At 44.5% G+C, this 18,503-nt stretch overlaps 1 protein-coding gene across 4 annotated transcripts in view; it reads right to left on the reverse strand.

Moving 5' to 3' along the window:
- The window catches only part of LOC110494673 (semaphorin-3F), a 109,909-nt gene that overhangs the window by 6,977 nt on the left and 84,429 nt on the right, over nt 1-18,503 (reverse strand). For all 4 annotated transcript variants that reach the window (XM_021569949.3, XM_021569947.3, XM_090206286.1 and 1 more), the window contains 3 exons: nt 15,792-15,931; nt 14,435-14,549; nt 2,100-2,169 (listed from right to left, as the gene is read on the reverse strand). In XM_021569949.3, coding sequence (XP_021425624.1) covers nt 2,100-2,169; nt 14,435-14,549; nt 15,792-15,931 — 325 coding nt within the window. The remainder of the gene's footprint in view (nt 1-2,099; nt 2,170-14,434; nt 14,550-15,791; nt 15,932-18,503) is intronic.

Here is an 18,503-nt window from a genome sequence, read left to right on the forward strand (position 1 = left end):
AAGTACACCACAGCACACCCCACCAGAGCAAAGCACACCACACCACAGCACACCCCACCAGAGCAAAGCACACCACACCACAGCACACCCCACAAGAGCAAAGCACACCCCACCACAGCACACCACAGCACACCCTACTACACCACAGCACACCCCACCACAGCACACCACAGCACACCCTACTACACCACATCACACCCCATCAGAGCACAACACATGAAAGCACGGCACGGCACGGCACACCACAGCACTCCCACGCTGTGGTGGGGTGTGCTGTGGTGTGGTAGGGTGTGCTGTGGTGGGGCGTGCTGTGGTGTGGTGGGGTGTACTGTGGTGGGGTGCATTGTGGTTGGTGTGCCGTGCTGTCATGTGGTGGGGTGTGCTGTGTTGTGGTGGTTGGGGTGTGCTGTGGTGGGGTGTGCTGTGGTAGGGTGTACTGTGGTGGGCTGTGCTGTGGTGTGCTGTGGTGGGGTGTGCTGTGGTGTGGTGGGGTGTGGTGTGGTGTGCTGTGGTGGGGTGTGCTGTGGTGTGGTGGAGTGCGCTGTGGTGTGGTGTGCTGTGGTGGGGTGTGCTGTGGTGGGGTGTGCTGTGGTGTGGTGTGCTGTGGTGGGGTGTGCTGTGATGTGGTGGAGTGCGCTGTGGTGTGGTGGGGTGTGCTGTGGTGTGGTGTGCTGTGGTAGGGTGTGCTGTGGTGTGGTGTGCTGTGTTGTGATGTGCTGTGGTGGGCTGTGGTGGGGTGTGCTGTGGTGTGGTGTGGTGTGGTGGGGTGTGCTGTGGTGGGGTGTGCTGTGTTGTGGTGTGCTGTGGTGGGCTGTGCTGTGGTGGGGTGTGCTGTGCTGTGGTTGGGTGTGCTGTGCTGGGCTGTGGTGGGGTGTGGTGGGGTGTGCTGTGGTAGGGTGGGGTGTGGTGTGGTGGGGTGTGCTGTGGTGTGGTGGTGTGGGCTGCGGTGGGGTGGGGTGTGGTGGGGTGTGCTGTGGTGTGGTGGGTTACGCTGTGGTGGGTGGGGTGTGGTGCGCTGTGGTGGGGTGTGGTGAGGTGTGCTGTGGTGTGTGCTGTGATGTGCTGTGCTGTGGTGGGGTGTGGTGTGCTGTTGCATGGTGTGCTGTGGTGTGTTGTGCTGTGCTGTGGTAGGGTGTGCTGTGGTGTGGTAGGGTGTGCTGTGATGGGGTGTGCTATGCTGTGGTAGAGTGTGCTGTGGTGTGGTAGGGTGTGCTGTGGTGGGGTGTGCTATGCTGTGGTAGGGTGTGCTGTGGTGTGGTAGGGTGTGCTGTGATGGGGTGGGCTGTGCTGTGCTGTGGTAGTGTGTGCTTTGATGGGGTATGCTGTGCTGGGGTGTGTTGTGCTGTGGAGGGGTGTGGTGTGCTGTGGTTGTGTGTGCTGTCCTGTGGTGTGCTGGGTGTACAGTATATTACTATATTAGTACATTCTGTCGAGGGGCCTATCATTAGCACTACAGTAGTTTTAATCAATTGGGCTTCAAGGGGGATGATAACTGTGGCGAGTTAGCATAGAGGCCTTGGGTGAGACGGGGAAACAATTACAGAGCACTTCTCTCACAGACACACATACCAGCATATTTATTATGACTGGGTGTGTGAGTGTGAGAGCGAACTCTCTGTGTGTGTATCCTCCACACAAAATCTACTGTTGCATATGTGGGGGCAGGAGCTGCGAGCCGTTTCCTTGAATCCTAATGCTGTGCTGAATGATGGCTTGTTATCAAAGCCCAGCCATGTGGGAACACAGGTTAAGTCTCTCACTGGAGACCCCTTCCCCTCTGTGCTACGGACTGACTTCCTCTTCTGCCTTTGTAGTGTGCAGAGCAGACTGTGTGGAATAGGCTGTTTCAATAACAGAACGTGTTACACAGGTGCCTTCGGGCAGAATGAATATGGATGGGAGACGGGAAACCACGGGAGGGAACCAAACATCTGAACCACTGCCTTCATATTTTCTACAGGTCTGCTGAGGAGATCTGATTGAGTGAAAGCTGAAAGGGGTTGTATTGTTCTTCAATGAGACAGCTACAGCGGTAATGACAGTGGTAATGATGTGGTTGAATTAACTGAGACAAATAAGACAGTCAATCAGTGGCTCACCCTGAAACTGAGAACACTCCGTAGATGACAGGATTCTTTGTGTCTTGAGTTGGCTGGATGTACACGTCCCCTGTTAGACACAAAGATAATTACATATTGCTAAAAGTGGTACTGCAAACATTCTTTCACAATCACAATACTATAGCAGTATGAAGGACTCTGGTAAAACACTGTTAATCTGAGATAAACATGGAAGGATGGTGTCTATTCTCTTCTGTCTCTCTTAGCTAAGCGGGGGATCTATTATTCTAACTGGGATTCCTGAGCAACCAGAGCTAATTCAAAGCGTGATGTACGGACAGTTTCTACTTCCGGTATTGACACAGGACAGGAGGCGGGTTCAAGGAGAAGACCTTTTGGATTGGACAGCACAGCGGTGGTTAGGTTTGTTAGCCGTGTTTCTGGCCATAATGGGGTCCTGAATCAGAACCCTTCCAGATTAGACACTGATTCCTGCATCTCAGAGGGGGAAGGTAAAAAAATTGAGATCTGTGGTGTAACAAGACTTTAACGGGAGCCATATGCTGCCCATGACTGTCAGAGCTGAGGTAACGGGACCCTGTATCCTCCAGTGGTTTAATGAGTTAAAAGTGAAAGGAAAAACAATAAAGGGGAAAATGTTAATCAATTTTGAGTCGACTACCTCAGTTGAGAAGTATAACACTTCAGCCCCTTGTTGGAAACACAATTCCTGGGTAAAGGTTTTCCATTGAGAGAAAAGTGAGGGGGACAGGGAGAGTAGATTGGACGTGTTAGCCCACAGTCACAAGTCATTGGAAAGTTCAATAACTATGAATGTCTAATGATTAGAGGATGCATGAAACATTATACTCTCCATGTATAACTCTGGACCACTGTCATGGGCATTTATGAAGCCAGACGTTACTCGATATCGAGCCTTGTGTATATATATATATATATATAAAGCAGCTCCACACCCTGACTCTACCCTTTCAGATAAATCTCTCAGCAAATATCAAGTTGAAATGAAAAAACCCTCAAACAACCAAACAGCAGCTCTCTCCATGCACACACTCACCAAATGTCACTGGATGAAGAGTCAAGTCGTAGAATGAAACGTTATTTTGAGTTTATCATGCATTAAGATTGTTTGCCCGAAGAATAAACCAATCCGCTTTGACCCACCACTCCTTATTTTTGTAAAGAGAGATTCTTAGCCTCTTAGAAAAGCTGTAACTGAGTTTCTTTGACATTCATGAGTGTGTAAAAATACGTTTTTTATTGCCAGGACATGAGAATGACAGGTAATGGCCGCAAACAAGAACGGGAATGAACTTTTGGCTAACAGGAGAGACATTCATAAAACATCAGACGCCAGTTTGACACCCCTCCTGGCTACAGACAGAGAACTTCAATCAAATGTGGAACAAGTTGCATCATTTTCTTTTATTCTGGAACTTTTTGTTTTTATTTATTTATTTTTATTCTGGACTCCTTGAGGAGTTTCTAAGGTCAGTAGTGTGCCTGCAAAAATAATGCTCTGTTGTTAATGCTAGAGAATGAGGATGACAAAATATCATAACTATGAGAGAACTGGTGTTATTGTGTGTATTTTCATTTTTGTCAATGTGCATGTATAGTTTTATTAAGGATAACCAATAACCTTGAATTTTGCCTTATGCTGATTTTACAATGACCATTTATATCATGAAGAAAACGAATGCAGCATAATGATCTTCAATAGTTGGAGTTTCATTCCAAAACGCTATTTATCAATTTTCAGAAATACTGGTGAATGAGCTTTTATTGTTTAAAGAAATTATGAAAGAGATTGGTGTGTTTTTTCACTATCTAATCATGGCATGTTCAATGACAGACATGTATTTGTTTAAAATCGATCACTAATCATGTTTCGTTTTTTATTTTTACAAAATGCTATATATCCGCCTCACTCTCAGAGAAATAATAGTTTCTGATGAAACTAGCGAAAATTGGGCTGAGACAAGTTTTATATGTTACAGTAGATAAATGTGACAATGTGCATTCACAAAAGTCTCTTCTGAATGGTCATGGTGGATAAACAGAGAGACATAGGGTCTGATGACTGTAATGACTGCATTACCAAAAGATGGTGTATGGTCTCTACCCTGGGGACCCGTCTGACTGCAAAGCATTACAAAAGTATATGGTCTCTACCCTGGGGACCCGTCTGACTGCAAAGCATTACAAAAGTATATGGTCTCTACCCTGGGGACCCGTCTGACTGCAAAGCATTACAAAAGTATATGGCCTCTACCCTGGGGACCCGTCAGACTGCAAAGCATTACAAAAGTATATGGTCTCTACCCTGGGGACAGCCACCTAGCACTGTTGTTTGGTTAGCAGTGTTTCTGTAGTACAACCACCCAGTATTGTTGTTTTGTTAGCAGTGTTTCTGAAGTACAGCCACCTAGCATTGTTGTTTTGTTTCGCAGTGTTTCTGAAGTACAGCCACCTAGCACTGTTGTTTGGTTAGCAGTGTTTCTGTAGTAGAACCACCCAGTATTGTTGTTTTGTTAGCAGTGTTTCTGAAGTACAGCCACCTAGCATTGTTGTTTTGTTTCGCAGTGTTTCTGAAGTACAGCCACCTAGCACTGTTGTTTGGTTAGCAGTGTTTCTGTAGTACAGCCACCTAGCACTGTTGTTTGGTTAGCAGTGTTTCTGTAGTACAACCACCCAGTATTGTTGTTTTGTTAGCAGTGTTTCTGTAGTACAGCCACCCAGCATTGTTGTTTTGTTTCGCAGTGTTTCTGTAGTACAGCCACCCAGCAATGTTGTTTTGTTTCGCAGTGTTTCTGAAGTACAGCCACCCAGCATTGTTGTTTTGTTAGCAGCGTTTCTGTAGTACAACCACCCAGCATTGTTGTTTTGTTTCTCAGTGTTTCTGTAGTACAACCACCTAGCATTGTTGTTTTGTTTCGCAGTGTTTCTGAAGTACAGCCACCTAGCATTGTTGTTTTGTTTCACAGTGTTTCTGTAGTACGACCACCTAGCCCTGTTGTTTGGTTAGCAGCGTTTCTGTAGTACAACCACCTAGCCCTGTTGTTTGGTTAGCAGTGCTCGTGTAGTACACTCACCTAGCCCTGTTGTTTGGTTAGCAGCGTTTCTGTAGTACAACCACCTAGCCCTGTTGTTTGGTTAGCAGTGCTCCTGTAGTACACTCACCTAGCCCTGTTGTTTGGTTAGCAGTGCTCGTGTAGTACACTCACCTAGCACTGTTGTTTGGTTAGCAGTGCTCCTGTAGTACACTCACCTAGCCCTGTTGTTTGGTTAGCAGTGCTCCTGTAGTACACTCACCTAGCCCTGTTGTTTGGTTAGCAGTGCTCCTGTAGTACACTCACCTAGCCCTGTTGTTTGGTTAGCAGTGCTCCTGTAGTACACTCACCTAGCCCTGTTGTTTGGTTAGCAGTACTCCTGGAGTACACTCACCTAGCCCTGTTGTTTGGTTAGCAGTGCTCCTGTAGTACACTCATCTAGCCCTGTTGTTTGGTTAGCAGTGCTCCTGTAGTACACTCACCTTGCCCTGTTGTTTGGTTAGCAGTGCTCCTGTAGTACACTCACCTAGCCCTGTTGTTTGGTTAGAAGTGCTCCTGTAGTACACTCACCTAGCCCTGTTGTTTGGTTAGCAGTACTCCGGTAGTACACTCACCTAGCCCTGTTGTTTTGTTAGCAGTACTCCGGTAGTACACTCACCTAGCACTGTTGTTTGGTTGCAGTGTTTCTGTAGCACATGAGAATGGAGTAACAAAATAAAATGGCCACTGGATTGCTGGAAATAATCATGATATCATTCTGCCAGGTAGACATAAACTACTTTGTAGCTAGTTAACATTTTATTGAGAAGGTTTTTGGGAAAGCCTTTAAATCTACCAGAAGACGGTTAGGCTTATCATTAGAATCGCTATATTTGTTCTTGCTCCTTAATTGTTTGAAAGCCCCTCTCAGCCCCCCTCTCAGCCCTCCTTTCACCACCCCCTCTCAGCCCCCCTCAGATGGCTCTTTTGGGCTCCACCATTAAACTGTAATCCTTACAGTGAAACTGCCACGTCCGCTTGCAATGTTACAACAATAAAGACGTTATTGCAAACAACCAACACTGTTTTTCCCCTCTGACATCATTGCATGTGCGATAGAAGAGCACAATATGTACTGCAAAAAAACAAACAACGGTTGTGGGGTGGTCAGTGGCACTGTTCCCCTCTACTGCGGATTCCATCTTTATGATAGAGACTTTAGACATCCGTCACGTGTGATGGATAGCTGTACGTTCAGCAGTGACAAGCCTAGTATGACCTCACTGAGTGTGTCCCAGACTGCTCTCAGACTGAGGGAAACCTATTGACCTGCAGGAGGGACTGTTAAAGAGGTGATGACATTGACGGAAGACGAGAGAAGTAAGAAAAATAGACATGGACATTGAGTAAGAGTTGAGTACTGCTGAACATAAGTGTGTGGTTTGGGTAGTCATGCTGTATCAAAACAACTGGTCGTTCACAGCCCTCAGCCTAAGGCTGAAATGAGCCTCCACTAGGCTACAGGCCTAATATATAACAAACACAATCAAGTAATGATTGATGGCAGCAGTAAAAATAAATGACCTGCAATAAAACAAAATCACATCAGTTATTGTGATTGCATTGGACCGCTAATGAAATATGTCCCACTAATAACTAGTTTTCATGATAATTTCAAGGAGACTCCTCAGAGTCAGACTTCCTCAACACAGTGCATTTCACTGATGTTTTCCTTAGATGGTGAGCTATCAGTCATCAGAGATGTGAGTGACAGGCAGGGATGATCCCTCTAACCCTGCAGGGTGCTCGCCTGACTGATCCAGAGACCTTAAAGCCCTGCGCCTCATTACCAGTCGTCCCTAGACACCTACACACACCTCTACTCTCAGCACTTCCACTGTTGTCTTATTAAGGCAACCTGATCCCAGATCTGCTTATCATACAGGAGTGATGTTGATGTCCACAGCTGGGTGGGACAGCGATATCTTAACCACTGCAGTACCTTCCTCAGAATTCCCATCTGTGTTGCTTTACAGGTGCAGAACGTGTACAGACCCATTGGTACAGACGGACATTCTGTACCTTGCAGAATAATTAATCAAACAACATTGTAACAGTCATCAACTCATTGCTGATTTCCTTTTTGCGCTAAACCAAAACTATACCAGAGAGCAGAGCTGAAGAGATGGCATTTCGCTACACCCGCAATAACATCAGCTAAATATGTGTATATAAACCAATTAAATTTGATTTGATTTCAGTGAAAACACAATGGAAGAGTTACTGTGTGTGAGGAATCTGTGCTTGGCTATGGTGGTGCATGTGGAATCTGTCAGCAGATCCATATACACTCTTGTTTTCTATTCGCCGGGTCATGGCGTCACATTGATGCTTTCACTCTCTACCAGCTAGGCTCTCAATCACGACATTTTGTCAGACGGTAAAAATCAAACAAATGACTGCCCGTCTCATGGTAATTGACCGTTAACCATCAGAAGAACGTTTAGCTTCTCCAGGCCTCCAGCATACAAGCCGCTGATACACGTCTTGGGAACATCAACATTTAAAAAAAGTCTAATATATCAATTTAATATACACAACATCACAATAAATCCATAATCTAGATCATTTAGCGGACAATATATGTTTATACATTTCATGCCATTATTTTATATTATATAATTTTATAGAAAGAATAATATAAACTGAACAAAAATATAAAAGCAATATGTAAAGTGTTGGTCCCATGTTTCATGATCTGAAATGAAAGATCCCAGAAATCTTTCATAAAAAGCTTATTTCTCTAAAATGTTCTATGTGCAATAATGTGCACAAATTTGTTTATATCCCTATTAGTGAGCATTTCTCCTTTGCCAAGATAATCCATCCATCTGACAGGTGTGGCATATCAAGAAGCTGCTTAAACAGCATGATCATTACACAGGTGCACCATGTGCTGGGTACAATTAAAAGGACACTCAAAATGTGCAGTTTTGTCACACAACACAATGCCACAGATGTCTGAAGTTTTGAGCGAGCGTGAAATTGGCATGGTGACTGCAGGACTGTCCACCAGAGCTGTTGCCAGAGAATTTAATGTTCATTTCTCTACTATAAGCCACCTTCAACGTTGTTTCAGAGTATTTGTCAGTACGTCCAACCGGCCTCACAACCGCAGACCACGTGTAACCACACCAGCCCAGGACCTCCGCATCTGGCTTCTTCACCTTACGGGATTGTCTGAGACCAGCCACCCGGACAGCTGATGAATCTGTGGGTTTGCACAACCGAAGAATTTCTGCACAAACTGTCAGAAACCATCTCAGGGAAGCTCATGTGCGAGCTCGTCGTTCTCACCAGGGTCGTAACCGACTTCAGTGGGCAAATACTCACCTTCAATGGCCACTGGCACGCTGAAGAATTGTGCTCTCCACGGATGAATCCTGGTTTCAACTGTACCAGGGAGATGGCAGACAGTTTGTATGGCGTTGTGTGGGCGAGCAGTTTACTGATGTCGACGTTGTGAACAGGGTGCCCCATGGTGGCAGTGGGGTTATGGTATAAGCTATGAACATATGCTACGGACAACAAACACAATTGCATTTTATCGATGGCAATTTGAATGGACAGAGATACCATGATGAGATCCAGAGGCCCATTGTTGTGCCATTCATCTGCCACCATCACCTCATGTTTCAGCATGATAATGCATAGCCCCATGTCACAAGGATCTGTACGCAATTACTGGAAGCTGAAAATGTCACAGTTTTTCCATGGCATTCATATTCACCAGACATGTCACCCATTGAGCATGTTTGGGATGCTCTGGATTCACGTGTATGATAGCACGTTCCAGTTTCCACCAATATCTAGCAACTTCACACAGCCATTGAAGATGAGTAGGATAACATTCCACAGTCCAAAATCAACAGCCTGATCAACTCTATGCAAAGGAGATGTGTAACGCTGCATGAGGCAAATGGTGGACACACCAGATACTGACTGGTTTTCTGATACACACCCCTACCTTTTTTTTGAAAGATATCTGTGACCAACAGATGCATATTTGTATTCCAAGTCATGTGAAATCCATATATACAGTGCCTTGCGAAAGTATTCGGCCCCCTTGAACTTTGCGACCTTTTGCCACATTTCAGGCTTCAAACATAAAGATATTAAACTGTTTTTTTTGTGAAGAATCAACAACAAGTGGGACACAATCATGAAGTGGAACGACATTTATTGGATATTTCAAACTTTTTTAACAAATCAAAAACTGAAAAATTGGGCGTGCAAAATTATTCAGCCCCTTTACTTTCAGTGCAGCAAACTCTCTCCAGAAGTTCAGTGAGGATCTCTGAATGATCCAATGTTGACCTAAATGACTAGTGATGATAAATACAATCCACCTGTGTGTAATCAAGTCTCTGTATAAATGCACCTGCACTGTGATAGTCTCAGAGGTCCGTTAAAAGGGCAGAGAGCATCATGAAGAACAAGGAACACACCAGGCAGGTCCGAGATACCGTTGTGAAGAAGTTTAAAGCCGGATTTGGATACAAAAAGATTTCCCAAGCTTTAAACATCCCAAGGAGCACTGTGCAAGCAATAATATTGAAATGGAAGGAGTATCAGACCACTGCAAATCTACCAGGACCTGGCCGTCCCTCTAAACTTTCAGCTCATTCAAGGAGAAGACTGATCAGAGATGCAGCCAAGAAGCCCATGATCACTCTGGATGAACTGCAGAGATCTACAGCTGAGGTGGGAGACTCTGTCCATAGGACAACAATCAGTCGTATATTGCACAAATCTGGCCTTTATGGAAGAGTGGCAAGAAGAAAGCCATTTCTTAAAGATATCCATAAAAAGTGTTGTTTAAAGTTTGCCACAAGCCACCTCGGAGACACACCAAACATGTGGAAGAAGGTGCTCTGGTCAGATGAAACCAAAATTGAACTTTTTGGCAACAATTCAAAACGTTATGTTTGGCGTAAAAGCAACACAGCTCATCACCTTGAACACACCATCCCCACTGTCAAACATGGTGGTGGCAGCATCATGGTTTGGGCCTGCTTTTCTTCAGCAGGGACAGGGAAGATGGTTAAAATTGATGGGAAGATGGATGGAGCCAAATACAGGACCATTCTGGAAGAAAACCTGATGGAGTCTGCAAAAGACCTGAGACTGGGACGGAGATTTGTCTTCCAACAAGACAATGATCCAAAACATAAAGCAAAATCTACAATGGAATGGTTCAAAAATAAACATATCCAGGTGTTAGAATGGCCAAGTCAAAGTCCAGACCTGAATCCAATCGAGAATATGTGGAAAGAACTGAAAACTGCTGTTCACAAATGCTCTCCATCCAACCTCACTGAGCTCGAGCTGTTTTGCAAGGAGGAATGGGAAAAAATTTCAGTCTCTCGATGTGCAAAACTGATAGAGACATACCCCAAGCGACTTACAGCTGTAATCGCAGCAAAAGGTGGCGCTACAAAGTATTAACTTAAGGGGGCTGAATCATTTTGCACGCCCAATTTTTCAGCTTTTGATTTGTTAAAAAAGTTTGAAAAATCCAATAAATGTCGTTCCACTTCATGATTGTGCACCACTTGTTGTTGATTCTTCACAAAAAAATACAGTTTTATATCTTTATGTTTGAAGCCTGAAATGTGGCAAAAGGTTGCAAAGTTCAAGGGGGCCGAATACTTTCGCAAGGCACTGTATATACACAGTGCATTCAGAAAGAATTCAAAGCCCTTAACTTTTTCCACATTTTCTTACGTTACAGCCTTATGCTAAGATGGATTAAATATTTCCCCTTATCAATCTACACACAATACCCCATAATGACAAAGCGAAAAACAGATTTTTAGACATTTTTGCAAATGTATTACAAATAAAACAAAAAAATACATTATTTACATACTAAGTATTCAGACCATTTGCTATGACACTAAGTTGAGCTCAGCTGCATCCTGTTTCCACTGATGATCTTTGAGATGTTTCTTCAACTTGATTGGAGTCCACCTGTGGTATATTCAATTGATTGGACATGATTTGGAAAGGCACACACCTGTCTGTATAAGGTCCCACAGATGAAAGTGTATGTCAGAACAAAAACCACACATTACAGCCCCTGGAGTTTGCCAAAAGGCACCTAAAAACTCTCATGAGAAACAAGATTCTCTGGTCTGATGAAACCAAGCTTGAACTCTTTGGCCTGAATGGTAAGTGTCACATCTGGAGGAAACCTGGCACCATCCCTACGGTGAAGCATGGTGGTGGCAGCATCATGCTGCGGGAAAGTTTTTCAGCAGCAGGGACTCAGAGACTAGTCAGGATTGAGGGAAAGATGAACGGAGCAAACAGAGAGATCCTTGATGAAAACATGCTCCAGAGTGCTCAGGACCTCAGACTGGAGCAAAGTTTCACCTTTCAACAAGACAACAACCCTAAGCACACGGCCAAGACAATGCAGGATTGGCTTTGGTACAAGTCTCTGAATGTCCTGGAGTCGCCCAGCCAGAGCCCGGACTTGAACCCAATCGAACATCTCTGGAAAGACCTGAAAATAGCTGTGCAGTGACGTGTGTCATCTAACCTGACAGAGCTTGAGAGGATCTGCAGCGAAGAATAGGATAAACTCCCCAAATACAGGTGTGCCATGCTTGTAGCGTCATACTCAAGAAGACTCAAGGCTGTAATCGCTCCCAAAGGTGCTTCAACATGGTACTGAGTAAAGGGTGTGAATCCTTATGTAAATGTGATATTTCAGATATGCACTACCATTCAAGTGTGGGGTCACTTAGAAATGTCCTTGTTTTTTGTCCATTAAAATAACATAAAATAATCAGAAATACTGTGTAGACATTGTTAATGTTGTAAAGGACCATTGTAGCTGGAAACGGCAGATTTTTCATGGAATATCTACATAGGCGTACAGAGGCAACCATCACTGGGACCACGCAACCTTCATACCGCTCAGGAAGGAGACACATTCTGTCTCCTAGAGATGAAGGCACTTTGGTGCGAAAGGTGCAAATCAATCCCAGAACAACAGCAAAGGACCTTGTGAAGATGCTGGAGGAAACAGGTACAAAGGTATCTATGTCCATAGTAAAACAAGTCCTATATCGACATAACCTGAAAGGCCGCTCAGCAAGGAAGAAAACACTGCTCCAAAACCGCCATAAAAAAGCCAGACTATGGTTTGCAGCTGCACATGGGGACAAAGATCGTACTTTTTGGAGAAATGTCCTCTGGTCTGATGAAACAAAAATAGACTGTTTGGCCATAATGACCATCGTGATGTTTGGAGGAAAAAGGGGGAAGCTTGCAAGCCGAAGAACACCATCCCATTCGTGAAGCACTGGGGTGGGAGCATCATGTTGTGGGGGTGCTTTGCAGCAGTAGGGACTGGTGCACTTCACAAAATAGATGGCATCATAAGGTGAGAAAATTATGTGGATATATTGAAGGAACATCTCAAGACATCAGTCAGGAAGTTAAAGGTTGGTCACAAATGGGTCTTCCAAATGGACAATGACCCCATGCATACTTCCAAAGTTGTGGCAAAATGGCTTAAGGACAACAAAGTCAAGGTATTGTATTGGCCATCGCAAAGCCCTGACTTCAATCCTATAGAAGATTTGTGGGCAGAACTGAAAAAGCGTGTGCGAGCAAGGAGGCCTACCAACCTGACTCAGTTACACCGGCTCTGTCAGGAGGAATGGGCCAACATTCACCTAACTTATTGTGGGAAGCTTGTGGAATACTACCCAAAACGTTTGACCCAAGTTAAACAATTTAAAGACAATGCTATCAAATACTAATTGAGAATATGTAAACTTCTGACCCACTGGGAATGTGATGAAATAAATAAAAGCTAAAATAAACCATTATCTCTACTATTATTCTGACATTTCACATTCATAAAATAAAGTGGGGATCCTAACTGACCAAAGACAGGGAATCTTTAGTAGGATTAATTGTCAGGAATTGTGAAATACTGAGTTTAGATGTATTTGGCTAAGGTGTATGTAAACTTCCAACTTCAACTGTACCTGTATATACATATATTTTGAGATTCATTTATTTAAATTGACTGATTTCCTTATATGAACTGTAACTAAGTAAAATCTTTGAAATTGTTGTATGTTGCATTTATATTTTTGTTCAATGTAATTTAACTTATTTGAATAAAATAGAAAGGATATTTTTCCCATTCCTGAGCGAGTGCGCATGTGAGGTGGCTATGTTGAGTGTAAAAGTGATAATTTAAAACAGATCTTATACTCTAGATTTAGAGTAATTTGACAACTTTAGTTGAGAATAATACAAACCTTGGAATGTCTTATAAATCAAAAAATATGATATATGACATATGACAAAACACATGATGCCACTATATTGATGATTTGAAAAAGTCTAATAAAATACACTTTCGCTCTGTTTCTTGCCTCAGGCTGCACATGCTGTTCTCTCATTAAGTGATAACATTCTCATCCATCAGACTATTTTCAATTCAATCTCGCCTTTACTAATATTTGAAATTTGTTTTGATTTAAAATGGCCATCATCAGATAGGTAGGAACAGGGGTCGGGGTAAAACGATGTCATCCATATCAAATAGTACATCACTGGGTCCAAGCTTCCTGCCATCCAGGACCTATTTTTATACATTTCTTCTTAACTCTAACTCTGCATTGTTGGTTAAGGGCTTGTCAGTAAGCATTTCACGGTAAGGTACTGTTGTATTCAGCGCTTTCCTTTGGTTCCCTTTTCATTTCTGCCAGGTAGGCTTCTCTGGTTTTACAGCGGAGCAATGTGCTTAGCATCTGAGAAATAAATATAGTAGCAGTAGAAAGCCTCTAGCTCCATACCGCCCAAACTCTGTATGCCATGGGCTCTCCAACCCTGTTCCTGCAGCTACCCAGTGCTTAGTTTGCGAAACCAAGTGAAATCTGTTCAGGAACATTGATAGTAACATGTTTTCACAACCAAACATATTTAATTAAACTGTTGACAGTGTTGTTTAAAAAAAATAAAAAATCTGCAGTGCGTAATGTGCATTAGTGCAGTTTGGAACAGTTCAGAAGAACTCAGATGTTACAGAGATACTACAGAAAGATGACAGAGAGTGGGTTCTGAACTGATGGTTGGTCCTTTTACACACTGTCTCTTTTAGGTGGAGTGGAGCAGACTATGTTCAGTGTCTAACAGTTGAGGGTAGGACAACGCTTGAGGAGCATTGTGAAGTTACTGTAAGAACATAACAACTAGGTGCACCACTGTTGGGAAATGATGCCTACTTACGGAGTTCATCGAAGTGGGTCTCTATGCCGTCCACCCCAGGCACAGAGCAGATGAGTCTGGCCTTCAGGAAAGTGCTCCACTTGTTGACCAGACAGCAGTGTCCACCATCATCATTCTGCAGGGGGAGACAAACACAACAAGTGGACCGGTCCACAGATTCAAACCAACAGCTGTTTGATACAGACAACTAGCAGCCAATACTAGCTTACAGAGAAGTTGAGAGTGAAAACATCAGATCTGTGGGTCAGTCGGTCCACCCCATCTGTTGTGGACAGACGCCTGCCCCTACAGAGAGGTGGGGAGGGAGGTGATGCCCAGGGAAAATTACTCACAGCCCAGTAATCCTTGCAAAACATTACGAAACGTCTTCATCATGAAATGTCCAAGTTAAAAATCATAGAATCCTATATTTGCAACAATTTATATTGGAGTAATATGCTACTGAACATCATGCAAAGGTTAGAATATTTCATTGTTTTGTAGCTCCAACAAAAAAATGTTATGTACTCTGAAATTGTATCAACATGAGCACTCTTTCTACCATGTATTGTGTGTATACTGTATCTACGACAGTAGTGTTATTTCCAGTGAGCGTCATCAGAGAATTTGTCCTTAATGGCCATGTACTCTTAAAAATCAGCATCCGGCACAGCCAGAAGAGGACTGGTCACCCCTCACAACCTGGTTCCTCTCTAGGTTTCTTCTTAGGTTCCTGCCTTTCTAGGGAGGTTTTCCTAGCCACCGTGCTTCTACATCTGCATTGCTTGCTGTTTGGGTTTTTAGGCTGGGTTTCTGTATAAGCACTTTGTGACATCTGCTGATGTAAAAAGGGCTTTATAAATACATTGATTTGATTTATAGGACAGTGACTTAGGATCCAGAGACAGACAGGACCAATGTCCCAACGGTCCCATATGAGACGTGCAGCAAGAGGGGGAAGGTTTGCACACAGCACAGGGTTACCCTCTGACCCCCTCTAAGGGTAAACAATGTTCTGAGTCACTGCAGCCACTGGATACGTACATCATTAGATCAACATTACCCTGAGAGTGTTATGTGTATCTGTGTTTATGTGTATATACTGGAGGCCAAAGGCAAACTCTCCCACTCCAACAGAGGGGACAACAAGCATTCCATTTAGTTTGGTTTTCTTAGACTCCTCATTGGCTGTTGAGGAAGTGGGGGGCAGTGATGATTTAAGGGGATTTTCCAAGGAGACCCCTCTACTCTGGGGATGTCTCAGTATCAGGAGTGGCAGGGTACTGGGTTTGCAGGCTCAGAGGTCACAATATGAGACAAACCCTCACAATTGCAGTAAGAAAACATTTGCAGATAATGTGGTAGTGTGGCCACTTACCAGACAGATTCTGCCTATCCTGGACTGGGCCATGGGACTCTGGCCCATCTCTGAAGCCTTCTCCCGGAAGAAGAAGTACAGCTTGTCATCATTCTTCTCAGCACTGTCTGGGATGAGGTGTGCCTTGATGAATATGGGATCTGAAAATAGAGAGAAAGAAAGAGAGAGCAAGAGTGAGAGATAGAGAGAGAGAGAGAAAGAAAGAGAGAAAGAAAGAAAGAGAGAGAGAGAGTTGAAGACGAGACAGATGCTAGTGAGAGTCAGTTGAGGCCTCAAGCTGAGCACACGTCACTACATTCCAAATCAGTTTTATTAATCTCACTGAATGAGCACAATATGGCATCAACCTCTCTTCCCCATGATAGCTCACTGAATAGGGCACTGCTGGACAAATCAAACTGATCCTGTCCTCTCTGCTGCAACAGACACAACCCATATGGGGGCAGACCATGTGGGGGGTGGGATGGGGGAGTACATAGAATAGGTTAGAGATGAGTTCATTAGTCACAGGGATGCAGCTGGAACTACTGGGTACAGTGAAAATCTTATGCTGATGGCTCCAACAGCACAGGTCTAAATCAAATTAAAATAAGAAAAGAAAAGAGAAGTGAATGAGAAAAAATCTAGATAATAATAATAATAATATATACACATTTACAATTGTAGCAATGATAAATTACCATTGGGTGGTGGGGGCAGGGTAAGAATCTGTTGGGGAATGCCCATAAGGGGAGCAGCAGGGGAGGAAGTGAGAAGTGAATGAAAAAACAGTAATAAAAATAATAATATATACATATTTACATTGTAATAGTGATAAATGTCCATTGGGGGGGTGGGGCAGTGTAGGAAGTCTGGGGGCAGGAGGGAGACAGGGGGAGCAGGTGCCTATTGGTTATTCAGCAGCCTGATGGTCTGGGGGTAGAAGCTTTTGGCCAGTCTTCAAGTTATTGCCCTGATGCTCCTGTAAGGTCCGCGTCTGAGAAGCGGGGAGAACAGGGCATTGCTCAGGTGGCTGAGGTCCCTGATTATCTTCTTGGCCTTCCTGCGACACCTGGTGTTGTAGGTGTCCTGTAGGGCAGGCAGTGTACCCAATGGTGCGTTAGGCAGTGTACCGCCCTCTGTAGCACCTTGCAGTCCGCGGTGGTGCAGTTGCAATACCAGGCTGTGATGCAGCCCAACAGTATGCTCTCAATGGTGCTCCTGTAGAACACTGTGAGGGCCCTCAAGGACAGGAAGAATTTATTCAGCATCCTGAGTTTTAAGAGTCGCTGTTGTGCCTTCTTCACAACATTCTCCGTGTGGGTTGACCATTCCAGCTTCTCAGAGATGTGCACGTTGAGGAACTTGAAGTTTCTGACCGTCTCCCCATTGATGAGGATGGGGATGACCCAGCCTGGTTCCGCCTGAAGACCACAATCAGCTCCTGGCACCATGCCGTTAGAGTGCATACGTCCTCCCTGTAGGTTGCCTGGTCATTGTTAGTAATCAGGCCAACTGCTGTCATCAGAAAACTTGATGCAGTCGTGGGTTTATAGGGAGTACAGGAGGCGACTGAGGACACACACTTGTGGGGCCCCTGTGTAGATAATCAGTGTCGAGGAGGTAACGTTGCTTACCTTCACCACCTGATGGCGGCCCATCAGGAAGTCCAGGTCCAAATTGAATAGGGAGGAATTCAGTCCCAGGGCCATGAGCTTTGTGGTGAGCTTAGAGGGCACTATGGTATTGAAGGCTGAGCTGAAGTCTATGAATAGCATCTTCAAATATGCATCCCTTTTGTCCAGGTGGGTGAGGAGAGTGTGCAGTGCAATGGCGATTGTGTTGTCTGTGGATCAATCAAGGCGGTAGGTGAATTGTTGAGTGCCAAGTGTGTCGGGAGAGAGGAGGTAATGTGGCCTTTGACTAGCCTCTCAAAGCACTTCATGATAACGGAGGTGAGTGCTACGGGACGGTAGACTTATATGGGGGGTTGACCATGTGGGGTGTGGGGTGGGGGGGATACATGGACTCATATGGGGGGTAGACCATGTTGGGGGTGGGATATATGAACCCATATGGGGGGTAGACCATGTTGGGGGGGATACATGGACTCATATGGGGGGTAGACCATGTTGGGGGTGGGATATATGAACCCATATGGGGGGTAGACCATGTTGGGGGTGGGATATATGAACCCATATGGGGAAAGCAGGATGGATCAGGACGACATAGTGTGGCCTTGGGACTGATGAACAGGACGGAGATGGGGAGTACCTCCTGCCGTGGACTCAGCCCTACTAATCAATGGTGACACTTTCCTCTCAAAAACACTGACCTCCAAAACACACTGACTTCCCAAACACACTGACTTCCCAAACACACTGACTTCCCAAACACACTGACCTCCAAAACACACTGACTTCCCAAACACACTGACTTCCCAAACACACTGACTTCCCAAACACACTGACCTCCAAAACACACTGACTTCCCAAACACACTGACTTCCCAAACACACTGACTTCCCAAACACACTGACTTCCCAAACACACTGACTTCCCAAACACACTGACTTCCCAAACACACTGACTTACCAAACACACTGACTTCCCAAACACACCGACCCAGCAGCACTTATGTGTACACAGGGCGTCTAGTAGCAGATCAATGTACAAGGTATTTGAGGTTGGGTAGCCAATATGCTCTTGCAAACTCTAATGTAATTAATTGTTA

The sequence above is a fragment of the Oncorhynchus mykiss genome, chromosome 17, assembly GCF_057628025.1.
Source record: "Oncorhynchus mykiss isolate SJ-2025 chromosome 17, ASM5762802v1, whole genome shotgun sequence".
In the NCBI taxonomy this organism is placed as follows: domain Eukaryota; kingdom Metazoa; phylum Chordata; class Actinopteri; order Salmoniformes; family Salmonidae; genus Oncorhynchus; species Oncorhynchus mykiss.